This window comes from Pteronotus mesoamericanus, unplaced genomic scaffold (genome assembly GCF_021234165.1).
Source record: "Pteronotus mesoamericanus isolate MK-2021 breed Mesoamerican mustached bat unplaced genomic scaffold, CSHL_Meso_final scaffold_705, whole genome shotgun sequence".
Classification (NCBI taxonomy): Eukaryota; Metazoa; Chordata; class Mammalia; order Chiroptera; family Mormoopidae; genus Pteronotus; species Pteronotus mesoamericanus.
In genome coordinates this window covers 15,748,296-15,764,077 of record NW_026555326.1, presented here as the reverse complement: position 1 = coordinate 15,764,077, position 15,782 = coordinate 15,748,296, and the positions used below count along the sequence as shown (strand labels likewise).

At 52.0% G+C, this 15,782-nt stretch overlaps 2 protein-coding genes across 4 annotated transcripts; both read right to left on the bottom strand.

Moving 5' to 3' along the window:
- Positions 1 to 3,949: 3,949 nt before the first annotated feature.
- On the bottom strand, positions 3,950 to 9,604 carry S100A16 (S100 calcium binding protein A16). 2 transcript variants are annotated; one of them, XM_054563391.1, is made up of 3 exons: positions 9,457 to 9,604; positions 4,938 to 5,115; positions 3,950 to 4,695 (listed from the first exon to the last, which is right to left on the bottom strand). In XM_054563391.1, exons 2-3 carry the CDS (start codon positions 5,088 to 5,090, stop codon positions 4,537 to 4,539), a joined length of 312 nt encoding a protein of 103 aa, XP_054419366.1. In that variant the 5' UTR covers positions 5,091 to 5,115; positions 9,457 to 9,604; the 3' UTR covers positions 3,950 to 4,536. The 2 variants fall into 2 exon arrangements, with proteins under 2 accessions (XP_054419366.1, XP_054419367.1); XM_054563392.1 differs by lacking the exon at positions 9,457 to 9,604 and adding an exon at positions 5,808 to 5,924.
- A 1,043-nt stretch (positions 9,605 to 10,647) lies between these two features.
- Positions 10,648 to 12,677, bottom strand: S100A14 (S100 calcium binding protein A14). Of its 2 annotated transcripts, none has more exons than XM_054562928.1 (4): positions 12,612 to 12,677; positions 12,205 to 12,316; positions 11,599 to 11,745; positions 10,648 to 11,371 (listed from the first exon to the last, which is right to left on the bottom strand). In XM_054562928.1, the coding sequence occupies exons 2-4, from the start codon at positions 12,232 to 12,234 to the stop codon at positions 11,234 to 11,236; spliced, it is 315 nt and encodes a 104-aa protein (XP_054418903.1). In that variant the 5' UTR covers positions 12,235 to 12,316; positions 12,612 to 12,677; the 3' UTR covers positions 10,648 to 11,233. The 2 variants fall into 2 exon arrangements, with proteins under 2 accessions (XP_054418903.1, XP_054418905.1); XM_054562930.1 differs by having other exon boundaries at positions 12,205 to 12,312; positions 12,612 to 12,642.
- Positions 12,678 to 15,782: the final 3,105 nt, after the last annotated feature.

The window sequence follows — 15,782 nt, the reverse complement described above, 5'->3', positions numbered from 1 at the left end:
AAGAAGTATTCAAAGTCATGCAAAGCAAGGTCCTACATCCAAGATTACTCTATCCAGCAAAGCTTTCATTTAGAATGGAGGGACAGATAAAGTGCTTCCCAGATAAGGTAAAGTTAAAGGAGTTCATCATCACTAAGCCCTTATTACATGAAATGTTAAAGGGACTTATCTAAGAAAAAGAAGCTTAAAACTATGAATAGTAAAATGACAACAAACTCACAATTATCAACAACTGAACCCCAAAAAAACACAAAAACAAATAGCAAACAACTAAAACAGGAATGTTTCACAGTATCACAGAAATGGAGATCACATGGAGAGTTATCAGTGGGGAAGGGGAGGGAAGAAAATTGGGGAAACGGTACAGGGAATAAGAAGCATAATTGGTAGGTAGAAAATAGACAGGGAGAGGTTAAGAATAGTATAGGAAATGGAGAAGCCAAAGAACTTATATACAGGACCCAAGGACATGAACTAACGGAGGGAATGCTGGTGGGACGAAGGTGCAGGGTGGAGGGGGATGCAGGGGAGAAAGAAATGGGATAACTGTAATAGCATAATCAATAAAATGTGCTTAAAAATTAAATTAGTGAAATTTTTAAAGAAAAGAAATTTTGAGGAAAAACTATGAACTGCCTCACATGTATTTTAAGTTCACAGCTAAGATATTTTGTCATAAGTTAAAATAATTGCGGGGTGTATCATTTCTTGAATGCTTTAAATATTGTGACTTTTAAAATAAAACCATTAAGACTATTTTAAATGTGTGCTTGATGACATCTAAACATCACAATGGTGTGATGTCCTCCATCATCCATTTAAATATATATAACATTGAATGTCGACTGTAACTGAAAAATTTTTTAAATTAATAAATAAATATATATAATATAAATATGATAATGTCAGGAGGAAGAAACTTTCTCTACCCTCAAAGTTCCTTCTGCTGGTCTAATAATTAAATAGACATGAGACAGGTTAACAAGAGGAAATAATCAAATTTAATACATTCATACGTACAGGAAGCTCACATGCATGAGAGAGTCAGAGACCTCACTTGCACAAGAGGTTAAGAGACATAACATACTTTTTTTATTTATTTTTTAAAAGACTTTATTTATTTATTTATTTATTTATTTATTTATTTTTAGAGAGGGGAAGGGAGGGAGAGAGAAACATCAATGTGTGGTTGCCTCTCGAGTGCCCCCTTCTGGAGACATGTCCTACAACCCAGGCAACATGCTCTGACTGGGTATTGATCCCTTGATGCTTTGGCTCACAGGCCAGCATTCAATCCACTGAGCCACACCAGCTAGGGGAGATGTATAACACATTTGGAGCTAGGAATGAGGTAAGGTGCCTTGGAGGATTCAAAGGATCATTGCAGGATGATAAGAAGAACAGATGTTTAGTAAATAGAAGTTTGTCCTGTCCAGTAAATAGGTCAGAGGTCTACCTAAGATAATCTCTTTTTTTTATTATTTTATTTATTTATTTTTAGAGAGAAGGAAGGGAGGGAAAAAGAGAGGGAGAGAAACATCAATGTGTGGTTGCCCCTTGCTCCCCACTACTGGGGGCCTGGCCTGCAACCAAGGCATGTGCCCTAGCTGGGAAGCAAACCAGATATCCCTTGGTTCAGAGGCCAGCACTCAATCCACTGAGGCATACCAGGCAGGGCTGATAACCTTTTATTGCGAACAAGGCTCCTAATTCAAGTTCTCTTGGGTAGTTAATGGAGAGGCAGAAGTTTCTCTTGAACCCATGACTAAACTAGACTTTAGCTCAAAACAATACACACACCTCTGAGGCCACTTTGGGGTGATTCATTCTGAACCCCCACAACAGAACAACCAGACAGAAAATTAGTAAGGAGACAGAGGACTTGGACAACACTATACATCAATGGACCTAACAGACATATACAAACATTCCACCTAGCAGAGGCAGGATATATATACTTCTCAAGCACACGTGGAACATTCTCAAGAACAGGTCACATGTTAGGCTGCAAAATAAGTCTTTTTTTCTTTTTATCCTCACCTGAGGTCTTTTACTCTCCTCATTGCTTTTAGACAGAGAGGAAGGGAGACAAAGAAACATCGACGCAGCTATTATGGAAAACAGTATGGAAGTTCCTCAAAAATTCTAAAATATAACTACCATATGACCCAGCAATTCCACTTCTGAGTACATATACAAAACAATTGAAAACAGGATCTCAAAGAGATATTAATACTCCCATGTTTGTTGCAGCATTATTCACAATAACAATATGTAGAACCAACCTAAATGTCCTTGGACAGATGAATGGATAAAAAAAATGTGGTCTATACATACAATAGAATATTATTCAGCCTTTAAAAAAAAAGAAAATTCTGTCATATGTGATAACATGGATGATTATGCGAAATGAAATAAGCCAGTCACAGGAGGACAAGTACTGCATGGTTCCTCTTGTGTGAAGTATCTAATGTAATCAAATTCACGGAAACAGAAAGTAGAACGGTGATTACCAGGGACTAGGGGGATGGGGAAATGGGGAGATGTTGTTCAGTGGGTAGTTTCAGTCATGCAAGATGAAAAAGTTCTGTGCATGCAGTTAACCATACTGTAATGTACTCTTAAAATGTGTTGAGGGTAAATTCTGATGTGTTTTTACCACATTTATTATATATCTGTATATGTGTGTGTATGTATATACACATATAGACAGAGGGAGGGGTTGGCAAATGTAGGTTTACAGTTGTGAGTATGCAACATAAAGTTTATTAGAGCAAGTACCCTACAAGATTGTGTAAATAATGAAGGCCAGCTTATTATGAGATTGCACCTAGGTGTACTGTGCCATTGTGACATTCTTGAGTTAATAAAACTATTTCAATAATCATAACTGCATGTCTTTTTCCATACAAACAACTGTAAACCTACTTTTGCCCGTGTGTGTGTGTGTGTGTGTGTGTGTGTGTGTGTGTGTGTGTGTGTGTCCTCCCAAAACTGTGAATGACTTCTTCACCATTCAGTCAGGACAGCATCGGTACCCCTTTCATTTTCACTTGGGGAAAGGGTGGGAAACACCAGCCTGTTACATCTGCAAGGCTTGTTCTGAGGCAGGTCGATTTTACAAGGCTGAGGATCTGCAGATGGATTCCAGAAAAACTCCCTGTGCCTGTGCATCTTTAGAAAAATCTTAAACCTTGGCATACACCGCCCCAGGCTGAACACCATGGCTGCAGAGCCCTGCAGGCCGGACTATCTGTCGTTTCTCCGCCTTCCCGTGGAGCACAGGCCATCTCTCCACGGCAGAGGCTGCGCCAGTGCAAGAGCAGTGGAGCAACAGAAGCTGGCATCGCCCCGCCAGCAGCCACAAGCTGTGATTTCCCCTTCCCAGTTCCACATCCGGCCCCCCACACCCCTTTCCTTGCACCCCTATTTTCCCATCCCACCAAACTCTGTGTATTAGAATAATCTGTTGATGAACATTCAGGGCCTCAGTGCAACTCATAGCTCAAGCCTGAGGGCCAGCCAGGCTTGTGTGGCTAAGTGTGCTGGGTGTTAGCTGGAAAACCGAAAGGTCGCCGGGGTTCAATTCCCGATCAGGGCACATAGAGAAGGCAGCTGTTTGGTGTTTCTCGCATCGATGCTTCTCTCCCTGGCTCTCTACAATCAAACATTAAAAAAAAAAAAAAAGAAGGCCATGGATCATGGCCCCTCTCACAAAATGGCAGTGAGGACTGCCTGTGACAGGCCGTGTGGCTGGGAGGTGAGTCTGAGTCTGAGTCTGAGGCTGGGCAAGGAGGGACCCAGGTGGTGGTGACATGTGGTCCTTGGCCCTTCACGGAGCTGGGGGGAGGAGCTGCTGGCCCAGGGCTCGCAGCCCCTGCTGGGACCCAGGAGTTCTACTTCTCTGTTGCTCTGCCAGGGGCCCAGGGCAAAGACCACCAAGCTTGAGGAGGTTCCAAGGAGTGGAAAGGTTTTAATGAGCAGCACAAAGGGACTGGGTGAAGGAGGTACAAATTTCAAATCCAGCCTTTATTGCCATGCTTCAGGGGCTGAGCAGGAGGGAGGGGGCTCAACCCTGCTTATCTCTTCCCAGACCCAGAGGCAGCTGGAGGGCAGTCCCTGAAGTCTTTCCCAGCAGAGGCGCCAGGGGAAGGGGGGAGGTCCCTGCAGCTGATACCAGGAGCAGGAAGGCCTGGAGCAGCGAGCCGACCTCCAGAGGTCACAAGACCTAAAATTAGGCGGGAACATTTGGAAGGGTAGGTAGACTGAGGAAATTCTTGGGGTCCCCAAACAGCACTGAGCTCTCAGAGGTCCCAGGCCCCCAGGGTCTGCTGGCTCCAGGGACTGAGACCCTGAGGGAGACAACCCCAGACTGAGATGCTCACAGAGGCCCTAACATCACCCCTCCCCTTGTTCAGCAAGGGTCAGGACAGGGTCTGGAAGGAGACGTGAGGATGGGGCCCGGGTGGGCAGGAGGCTAGGGAGAGTGTGAGGATGGGCATGTGGGCGGGGCCATGAGGGGACGGTGGGGGTCCTTTAGCTGCTGCTCTGCTGCTCCTGCTCCCGGATAAGGTTGGCAATGGGGCTGGTGATGCCGCCTATCAAGGTCCAGTACTCATCGAAGCTGATGCGTCCGTCATGGTTGGCGTCCAGGTTCTGGATGAGCTTGTCAGCAGCCTTTCGGTTCCCTGTGTCCTGGGGAGAAACGGCGTCAGCAATGCTGAGAGTGGAGTCTCACAGAGCCCCCAGGCAGGGCCCTAAGCAGACACCCAGGATCTGGCCTGGGCAGCTGCTGCCCTTGGCAAAGAGGAACAGAGCCCTCACTGGCTCAGGCCTGGGTACCCCAAGAGGACAGAGGCCGCAGTGGGGAAGGATCCCTTGAGAGGACAGGGCTTTCGGGGCTGGGGAGAGAGAAGGCCCTTGGGTGTGGGCCTTACCGTCAGCATGTGATTCAGCTCTTTCTGAAGCATCTTTCGGAAGCTGCTCTTGCTGATCTTGTTCTTGACCAGGCTGTGCTTAGACACATATTTGTAAAAGTTTTCCACCAGAACCACAACCGCCTTCTCCAGCTCTGTGTAGCAGTCCGCCATCTCACTGCCTCACTCCTCGAGGGGCCTGGGCACCGTGAGAAGCACAGGTGAGAAGAGACCCCACAGGCCAAACCTCCTCCCACACACCCACCCCCAGCCCTGGTCCTCCACGCTGGCAGGTCCTCCAGGAGGAGGAGGAGGCAGGGAAAGGGGGGCACAGGGTAGGCACGGGGTAGCCCTGGAATGAGAACTATGTGACTCTTCTAACCCAGGTGTTCCCCAGCTCAACCGCCTTAACAGGTTCTCCGGGCCCTTCCCCAGCCCCAGGCACTGGGCCTGGCAGAGTCCCAGGGAGAGCAACAGGCTGCCGTGGGAAGAGGGGAGTGAATGCCCATCACTCTGCCCTCCACACACCTGGCTTACCCAGGCCCCCTGCCCTGGGGGCAAACACCGCTAGGAACTGCCAGGATGAGCCAAGAGGGCTGAGGGGTGGCAGGTAGGAGCCACTGTCCCTCACCAAGACGCCAAGATTGTCTGAGACCCCAGCCCCAGGCAACAAACCAGGAGGCAGGGACCGAGGCCCTCCCCAGTCCCTTCAGCCGGGCACCAAGACAGTGAGTCTGGAGTCTCAGGCCCTCGCTGCTCCTGGGTAAGGACAATGTCCTGATTCACTGAGACAGACATTCCGCAGACTCCCAGCCACACCCTGCTGACCTGGCCTCCTTCAAACCCACCCCGCAATATACAGCAGGACACAAGGACCCTTCGCCCCATTACCTAAAGAGGAGCCAGGCCAGGTCTGCCCCGGCTGGAGACAGAGCCGTAGCCAGCCAGAGGCCACACGGTCACCCCTCACCCCAGAACAAAAGGAGCTCACATTCCCAGCGGATACAGCCTTCTGAATAACAGGATATGAAGGGAACAGGCGGGTCTACTGAGTCGCCGCCCATGCCCAGTGCCCCCCCAAGTGAACCAGGGCAAATGAACCTCCCCTCCCACCCCCAAGCCCAGGAATGAGCTGCAGCCACCCTGCCCATCAGGTCCTGGCTAGGGAAGGCAAACACAGCCACTGTAAGAGTTTGGGCATCCACAGTTTCAGTCCCTGTCCTTGCCACCTGCTCTCTAATCCCCCGGGGGCCCCCTCCGTGCCCTCCTCACCTAGCTGAAAGCCCGCTGGCACTGCACCTCCCACGGCAAGTCTGCCCTGACCGCTACCCCCCACGCCCTCCTCCCCTGGCTCCTACAAACTCAGTCAGCACTGGCGTGGCTGCAGCCTTTTCCTGGGTCTTGTCTCCCCAGACACCAGAAATTACTGGAATCAAGCAATTGTGTTTTTTTGAACCACACAGAAGGATGAGACCTTGGGATTTATTTATTTTTTTTAATCCTTGATAGACAACCTCCCTGCTTTTTTAATCTCTGTATCTCACCTGGCCTGTATTGCTCAGCCCAGTGCTTTGCTCAAGGAAGATGTCCTATGAATGTCCCACTTCCTTCCAGCCCTGACACCAGGTATGCAAAGCCCCTGACCACCCTTCTAAGGTTGTTTGTTTGATTTTTTGTTTTTTGCCAAGTTTTTTCAGAAGGAAGAATGAGACTAGGCCAGGATGCAGGAAGGAAAGAGACTTGAGAGGGCAAGGGACCAGACTGCAGTCATCTCTGACCAGGAATCCTGTCCTTCTCTCCCCTGGTCTGTGGCCAAAGGATGAAGTATGAAACCAGCACTGCAGGATTCTAAAGGTTCTTCCCATGCCAGCAAGGACTGTGCCCGGTCTACTCCCAACCAAGCTTCATGAGCAGCAAGAGAGTTCAGAGAACACCTCCCACCCTTAACCATCCCAGACCTTGTTCCCCGAATGAGGAATTTTGTGGGAAACAGGAGGAAAGAGAAAGAAATCTGTTTTTGGAGGGGGTGTGCCTTACCCCTTTTCCCAAAGTCCTGACTTCTTGGGGTCTTATTTCTCTGACCAGAGGAACCCCCCACCCTTCCTTGGTACCATTCCACAATCCCTACCGCACCTCTGGCAGCCAAGTAGGCAGGACCCAGGTAAGCCCCTAGGTGGTAATCAGCCACCTGCTGTCAGCTGTGCAAATCACCCCAGAGAGGTGGGTTCCCAGGCCTCCCAATGGTCTGCCCCACCCCTGCACCTCTAGTCAAATGTTCGAGGCTGGAGATATGTCTGGATAAATGCCTTTCTGAAAGAAGAATGTCAGAGTGAGATAGTCAGGTGACTACCCTCTTCCGCCCTTCCTCCCTCCCCTGGGGGCCAGAAGACAGGCTTTGCCACTACACTGATGTCATAGCCACCTGCTCCTCCTGCCTGTCCCATCCTCCCACCAACTAGACTGGACGGTCCCAGGCACAGGATTGGGGCGAGGTGGGAACTAGGCAGCATCTTGTCCTGCATTGACTTGAGAGTTGGTAGACAAGTACGTTGGAGCCCTCCCAAGGAGTGGAAATGGGGAGACCACCGGTTCCCTAAAGAGCTCCCTCACCTGGGGCCCTCCCAAGCAGTGGAAATAGGGAGACCACCGGTTCCCTAAAGAGCTCCCTCACCTGGGGCCCTCCACCCTCCAGCAATGTTCTCATTGTCTTCTCCTTGGCTGAATCATCACTGAGCAACCAAAAGGCCCCGTCCCTACTCTGTTTATCTCAGCTCAGCTTGATGACTTGATGACTTGATGACTTCTCCAAAAGCCCAAATTGCCTGACACCATGCTCCTGGGTTTCAGCCACTCCAGCCCCACCCTCCCAAACCACCCCCAGTTCTGGGCCCCACCCCTCCAAGTGCCTCCTAACCATCCCCCATGTCTTCAACTCTAGTCCCCTTCAATCGGGAGCCCTGAACATCCACCATACTCTCCAAAATTCACCTTCCTCTCCCACCTCCACAAACATGTCTTGAACCTTAAACTGCTTCCAAGTGTTGGGATATGTCCCTGGACTCCGATCCCTCCTAGTCACCTTCCTCTCTAGAACCTAGCCCACTCTGGAGCCTAAATTTGGCATGCTCTGGGTTCCTTCCATCTCCCTCAAATTTCTTCATTCATTTATTCACCATTCATTTGCTTATTCATTCATTGACTCATTTATTCATTTATTGACTCATTCATTCTCACTCACTCATTCATGTATTTCCTTAATTCACTTTAATATACAGGGAAGGTGTAATCTGAAGTGCCTGGTAATGCTTTACTCAATTTCCAAGACTGTTTCACACTTCAGCCTCATCATCCCCATTTTCTGCTCCATCTTCTCAGGGTCTTTTCCTAGTCCCAGAGGCTACTACACATCACACAAGTGCCCCTGCCTCACCCCTCGCCACTTCATAGGACTCACTGCATCTAATTCACACATACACATACACAGAGTGAGGGCTCTGCCATCCCTGATCCCCTCTGCTTGAGGAACCCATTTACTTTCCACCCACTTGTGTTTTTGGAGACTGTAACTGGAGAAAGAGCCTGCTCCTCTGAAATTTTTTCCAGAAAAGTGAAGTTGGAAGAGTTTGTTATGGACACACACGGGTGCACAGACACACACTGCCACCCGTGGCCTCACCAACGCCAGAGAGCTCTTTACTCGTGGGTGGGAAAAGGCTGAGCCCCTCGCAGCAGCTCATCCAGCGCTCCCTCCCCCAGCACCTCTGCCCTCACCCCCACGGAGCCTCACCCGCACCCCCACCCGGACAGGGCTGGGCAAGGGAATGCTCCCATACTGCAAGTGGCTCCGCCAAACAAAGCCATTCAAGCCAGAACCTGCCTGGGTCCTGAGGTGGATGAGAAGCTGCCCAGGCTCCTGGCCCCTCTCCCGGAGCTTCCAAGCTCCCCTGGGATGTCACCCAGGTTCCCTCCGGTCCCATCTGCCCTCCCAAAAAAACCGCTCTCCGAGCACAAGGACGCCTGAGTCCAGGGACTTTCCTGAGTCCTGAGGGGGAGAGAAGCCACCTCAGCACCCCTCAGGCTCTCAGGCTTCCTAGGCCCTCCCTGGCTTTTCCTGGATCAAAGCGCCTCTCCCAGGACACAGCTCCCAGAGGCCAGTGAGGCCTGTGTGCAGGGTCTGACCCCACCAGCACTAATTTTCTGTTGGGGGAAGATCAGGGCAGCTGCGGGCAAAGCTTCCAAACACCCTGCCCAGTGGCCCAGCCCCTGGAGAGGAGCCCAGGCAGCTGCTGGGCTGGGGAGGGGGTCTCACCCCCTGACCTCCACACTCCTCTGAAGGCCTCTCCAGTCCCCAATCCCACCAGAGTTCTCCATTCACAAACCAGCCTTTAGGGAAAGTTAATCATGAACGAAACCTCCCCCGCCCAGCCACTGGCAGGCCCCCCTCCCCAGGGCCCCTTCAATGCCCCTTCTCCTGGCCTCCCAAGCCTGTGGGGCCTCTCGGGCAGTCCCAGACCTCCCAGGACGGGCCTGGGGTGCTCACCTGCCTCCTGGGTTCACCTCCTCTCCAGCAAGGCTCTGGGGCCTGGGCTCTGGCACCGTCAAGCAGCAGCCCTCGCTCAGCCCAGCCAGGACTCCTCCCCGCCGCACTCCCAGAACGTGTCCCACTCCCTCCTTCCCTGCCTGGCTGAGCTGGCTCAGTGGGGAGGTAGTGACTGAACTCCCTCTTTACTTGGCCTGGGATTATGTCCCTGTTAAAGGGATACACACCTTTTTTAACTCCCCTCCGCCCCCACCCTAGAAGGTGTGGTGGAAGCTGGCACTCCCCCAACTCCACCCTCCTAGCCCCGCAGGGCCTCACAGAACCTACCGGGTGGAAAAAGGAAGAGGACTGTCACCTGCCCTTCTCACCTGGGTCACTGGGAGCTCAGTTTCGGGGGCCCCAAACAGACAAGTTCAGTTAGCTTTCCAGGACGGCTGGGCTAGCCACAGAAACTTCCTTGCTCTTGGGATTTCAAGGGTTATGCCTGATTTTTGTGCGCTCAAGTCTGAAGGCAGACACCAGGGACCAGACACTGGCCCCCCAGACTTCCATCTCCAGGCCAGCCCACCAGCAGCTCTCCTGACTCCCATCCCTGGGGCCTCTCAGCAGAGGATTCCTCTGGAAACACCCTCTAGCCCTTCCCCGAGATAACCAAGGAAACTGGCCAGTTATACAGCCCCACGGGGAGGCAGCAGCTGAAACCAGAGGGGACCCGTTCACCTACTCCGACAGCTGTGACTTCGGCTCCCCAGGCACCCGCTGCGTCAGGCTCCTTGCTCAGTACAGGATGCCTTGAATGAGTCTCCTAACAATCCTGTGAGGGGAGCACTATTGATACCCCCATTTTAGAGACTAGGAAGCTGATATCGAGAGCATGCCCACCCAGGCCGTCAGCCAGGCTCTAACACACCTGGGTGCATATCCCAGGTGTGCACTCAGGCCTTCCTCTCCTTTCAGAGGGCCAGCCCAGGGGCAAAGACGAGCTTGTCCCTCACAGAGGACCGGGTCTCCCACCTCTTGGGCCTAAATCCATGGAGTTAAGTGGGTCCCCACTCACTTCCACCGACAACCGCTGCAGCCCCAAATGTGCCTCTCCACCCGTTGACTGCCATCCTCCCCAACCGCCCTCACCCATGGACCAATGGGCCTGGAAGGAGGGTGTTCAGTCAAGACATCTTTCACTTTTTCCATTTTTTATTAATCAAATGATACAAAATAACCATCATTCTTTAAATGCCCAAGCACCCAGCTGGTTCTTCTCACTCCCAAGGTTGCACCCTCCTTAGCCTGTCCCCGCCCTGTGCTCCCACTTCCCCCACCCTTGCCCAAGGACAGCCCTGGGAGGAGGCTGGGGAAGAGCTGGAGCCCGGAAGAGAGAGCATTGGACAGATAGCTAATTGGACTGCGGAAGAGCTTAGGAGGGGTAGGTTCTTAGAGATCATTTCTAATACAAACTTCCAGCCCTTTCCAATCGTTTCCCATAGCCCAGCTCCTCTGTCTTGCACCCGCTATCAAAAGGGGCGGCCCTCACACCATCCTTACCCCTCCACATCCATCCCTCCCAGACCCCTCCTGGACCCATTAGCTCCATGGAGCTCCCAGGGTTTAGGTGCAGAGACCCCGTGGGGGGGCCATAAGGAACCTGAACCTTGCAGAGGTGAGAAAGGTGCGAGCTGGGGAACAGTGTGGTGATGGTAAAGAGAGATTTATTTCCATGCCCACAGTCTCTAAGGTCCCCTATCCCCAAAATCCCCCCAAGAATCCCAGGGGAAGGTTCTCAGCTCCCCCGGACAGGGCTCTCCAGCTTCACGCTCTTGGCTGCTTCTCCAATCAGCTCCCAGAAACTCCCAAACTTTAGCTGAGAGTCGTTACAGCTGCCTAGGTTGGCAATCCTCTCTTCCAGCCCACAGTTGCTCTGGAGGGAGGAAAGACACCACAGCTCAGGGAGGCAACACCTTCCAGTCTTCCCACCCCGCCCTGCCCAGGGGCCGGAAGTAGGGCCTGAGTCTACCTGGCACTGGCAAGGGGGAAGGGCTAGGGGGTGCTAGTGCCAGAGGCTGTCTCTGTGTGGGTGGGGCCTTGAAGCATTTGCTTGGGAAATAAATCAGTGTTCTGCCAGGTGTGGGGTTACCCCCTCAGTACCGGCATGAGGTGAGGCAGCTGCTGGGTCACCAGGTCACGTAGTTCAGAGGGTGTCAGCGTCTCCTTCCCACCTTCCACCGAGTACTGATGAAAGTTCTTGATGAGGGTCTCAATGGCCCTCTCCACGTCACTCAATTCCTGGGCATCCTGAGTGTGAGGGACATCACCCCATCAGGGAGTCTCTACCACCCCCTGCTTTCCCCAGGAGCCCAGCCAGGCCAACATGGCAGAAGGCAGCTGGAAGGCACACCGGCTCCCGCCCACTCCAAAGCCCAGCATGCAGCCCTCCTCACCCCTACTGGCCTCTGCCCTGAGCTACAGGTTGGACAAGGCTTCCTTCCCACCACCCCAGCCCCTCCCCCCCAAGCAGGGCAGGTCTCAGCACATGGCCCAGGCATCCTCTTCCCAGGAGGCCTCCATCTGCATCACCCTGTGTGGGCACCAGAAATGGGGTTCTGGGCACCAGAAAGGGGGTCCCAGTCTCATAGGCAGAGTCTGGAGGGTAGGCCAAGGTGAGGGAGCAGAAGTCCATGGGGAACACAGACCCTCTGAGGAGAGAAGAGTATGAGAACAACAGAAAGACAGGCCAGGAATGAATGGGCCCACCTCGGCGTTGGCTGACCGACACTGTCCCATGGTGCCTGGTGTGCTTGGTCCTTTGGCGAGAGTTGTGTTGTCCTACAGCCTGCCCTGGAGGAGCCGAAGGCTCATGATCTGCCTAGAGCAATGGGGAGGCTGAGGAGGCGGCAGATCCCAGGATTTCTTTTTCAACTAGCCCTTTTGGCTCCACTCCAGATATTCTGGCACCCAGGCCAACCCATTTAGAAAGAATCCCTCACCTTAGCTTCACTCCTTCCCCCTCCTCCAAGTACCCACTTCAGTTCCACGCACACACACCAGCCTCCAGGGCCCACCCTCCAGCCCTTTCCCTGGTAGTCTAGGGCAGGATAGGCTAGCCGTGCTCTTTGGACAGGGGCAGCCCATTTTGGGTGAAAAGCCCTAGGTATCCTTACCTGCTGACAGCCTCTGAGACAGGACAGGATGAGCCAGCTCACCTGAGCTCAGCTCTTATACCTGGGGGAAGGGAGGGGAGGCAGGGGCTGGGCCTCATCCCTAAGCCACCCCTGCTATTTCGGCTGCCTGGGTGGTGAGCCAGTTGTGCGTGCCCCACCCTCCATTGGCCAGAGCTCCAGAGCCCGCTGCCATCCCCGCCAAGAGGAGGGAGCCGTGGGAGGTTGTATCTGAGGTGTCCCTGGCCCCAGACCAGGAGGCAGAGTCCAGGGAAAAGATAGGGGAGGAGAAGCAGGGAAGGGACAAGGGGGAGGATTGGAAACACTGTAGAGTCGAGCTTGGGAGGAAAGGCCTGGAGGAATTGTAGGGCAGGGAAACGGAGGGGCGCTGAGTTAATAACCAGGAGAAGCAGATGCTGATCAAGGCAGGGTTGGTGGTACATAGGAAATGAGGGGCACATGAGTGGAGAGAGGTCATCAGGGACCTCTCCGTACTTTGATGTGTCACACACACACACACACACACACACACACACTTCTCACCAGGACCACTGTGGTCAGTGACACTCAAGCCTGCCCAGATCCCATACCCCAGCCTCCCTCAGTCCTGATGGACTGGATCAGGAGGAAGGGGCCAGAGAGGGGCAGCCGGGTAGAGGGACCAGACTGGGTGCTGTCCTGACTTCCTGTCAGCTCCCCTCAACCAGCATGCACATGTGCAAGGCCCGAATGAATTATCTGGCAGCTAACAACCTCTCCAAACTGGTTGGGCTGCCTGTTCCTCCCTCTCTCAGAGCCCCAGGGCTTCCCTAACCCAGCCACTCCGCAGCAACCACATACACACAAACACACAATCCAGTACGGAAGATGACGTCTCAGGGAGCAGGTCCAGGGACTCGGCTCTCCTTACCCGATGGGGAGGAGGAAGGGAGAAAGGCAGGGGGTCAGGGCAAGGATGGGGGGCAGCCCAGAGTCAAGGCTCCTGGGTTCCTTTCCTAAACCCAGAGATCAGAGCATACCTGATGAAAAATAAAGTAAAATAAAGAGAGCCACTTTATTTTTATTTATTTTTTTAAAAATTTATTTTTGTTTATTAAAAGAAGCCACTTTAAAATGGAGTCCAGGGTGCCATCCCAGAGAAACTGCCTTGTTTATCTCACCCTTCAAACCTTTGGAATGTTAAAACTGGACAAGTAACCTTTGGACTGAGCCTTAAAGCATTGTAATCCAATTACAACTGTTTGCAAAGATTAACAGGAAAGCAGATAGAAAAGTTAAGACTGTTCCTTAGAATTAACATCATTATGTTAGCTTATCTGCACCTATAGAAATTCCTTCCTGCCCTGGCTGGTGTGGCTCAGTGGATTGAAGGCCGACCTCTGAACCAAAGGGTCTCTGGATCCGTTCCCAGTCAGGGCACATGCCTGGTTTGTGGGCCAGGTCCCCAGTAGGGGACTCTCAAGAGGCAGCCACACATTGATACTTCTCTCCTCTTTCTCCCTCCCTTCCCTTCTGTCTAAAAACAGATAAATAGGCGGGAGGGGGTAGCAGGGAAAGGAAGGGGAAGGGTCAAATCAAGGAACATGTTTGAAGGACATGGATGGAGCTAAAGTGGGGAGGGAGTGAGGGAGGGAGGGAGGTGGGGGTAGAAGGAGCAGGGGAAAGTGGTGGTGGGTAAATGGAGACAAATGTATCTGAACAATAAAAAAAATTTTTTTAGAAATCTTAAAAAAAAATTCCTAGTGTATTAACACAATTAAAAAGTCCTTCAATCTCTTCCCTTGTAATTATTCCCCTTCTCTTTCTCATAAATACCCCCCACCTCCTGTTCACCTCCCAATAGGAAGACTGTCTGGCTTTCTGCCTGTCAGTGCTTCCAGAATATTTATTCTTTTGGATCTCAAATAAATGTTGCCTCACTTTGTCCTTTTATTTTTTAGGTGACCACTCCCAATGCCCCTCTAAAGTCCCTTTTAGGGCTCCCCTGTACTTGTGGCCTCAATGAGAGGCATCTGTTAGGGTCTCAATGAAGCCCTTCCAAGAGTGTCCTTCTGAGAGCTCCTCTGGGAGGTCTCAATCTGGGGACCCTCTGGAAGTCTCTCAATCCGAGGGCTTCTCCAAAAGTGCCTCAACCTGGGTCCCTCTGAGGAATCTCAGTCTGGGGATCCCATCTAGGCTTTCTCCCTGTGGGAGACCCCCTCAGTGTGGGAACCACTCTGGAATCTCTCAGACAAATGGCCCCCAGGAGTCTCAGTCTAAGGATCCCGCTAAGGTGTCTCAGTCTGGGGGCGCTCAGATAGAAAGTCTCAATCTAGGACCCTATCATGGTGTGAGGTAGAGAACGTACATGTTCCTCCAGACTAAGAGCTACCTCAGATGGACACCTGATGGCATGCAGTGACATCCCCTGGAAGGTGGTGCCCACTAGGCTGCCCCACCCTTTCTCCCTCTGGTGGCAGGCAGTGCAAGCCACATACCCCTCATGCCAAGGACAGGGAGAGGGGCACCATGGCACCCTAAAGTTCTGCTTCCTGCAGGACCTCCACCGCCCTCACCCCACAGCCCTGGAACCAGAACCTTGTGTTCATCCCTCTGCTTCACCCCTGCCCTCGAGGGAGGAGGGAGGGAAGGAGAGTCCAGTCTTCTCAAGCGCCCACCCAGACAGGACACTAGTTCATCAGAGGCTCTGGAATTTCAACCCAGTTGCATCTGATCTTGTCTTTGTGACTTAACCTCTCTAAAACCTGTTTCTTCCTCTTTAATATAGGACTTAAAAATAGAATCTACCTCCAAGAGCTGTGAGAATTAACTAAGATAATGCAAGAAATAGCAGGCCCTCAACACATGTACACTGCTTTCATTATCATTCGATGACATAAACCCCAGGAATAAGAAAAACAGGAGCCAAGACCATGCATGCCCCTGAGCCTTAGGAGGCACCTGGTAGGATATGAGTCACCTCATCTGCTCCAGAGATCTGTCTCTGTCTTTCCTACATTCATTCACCAACCATTTATTTATTGAACAACCTACCCGGAGCACAAGATCTAGGTGCTAGATGCTGCAGAATATCCGAAGATGAACAACATTACCTTTCTTCACGGAGCTCATAATTTTTGGACCTACCCTCAAGTCAGGGCAAAGTGAAATTTCCCACCCCTTAGTCTCAAGAGA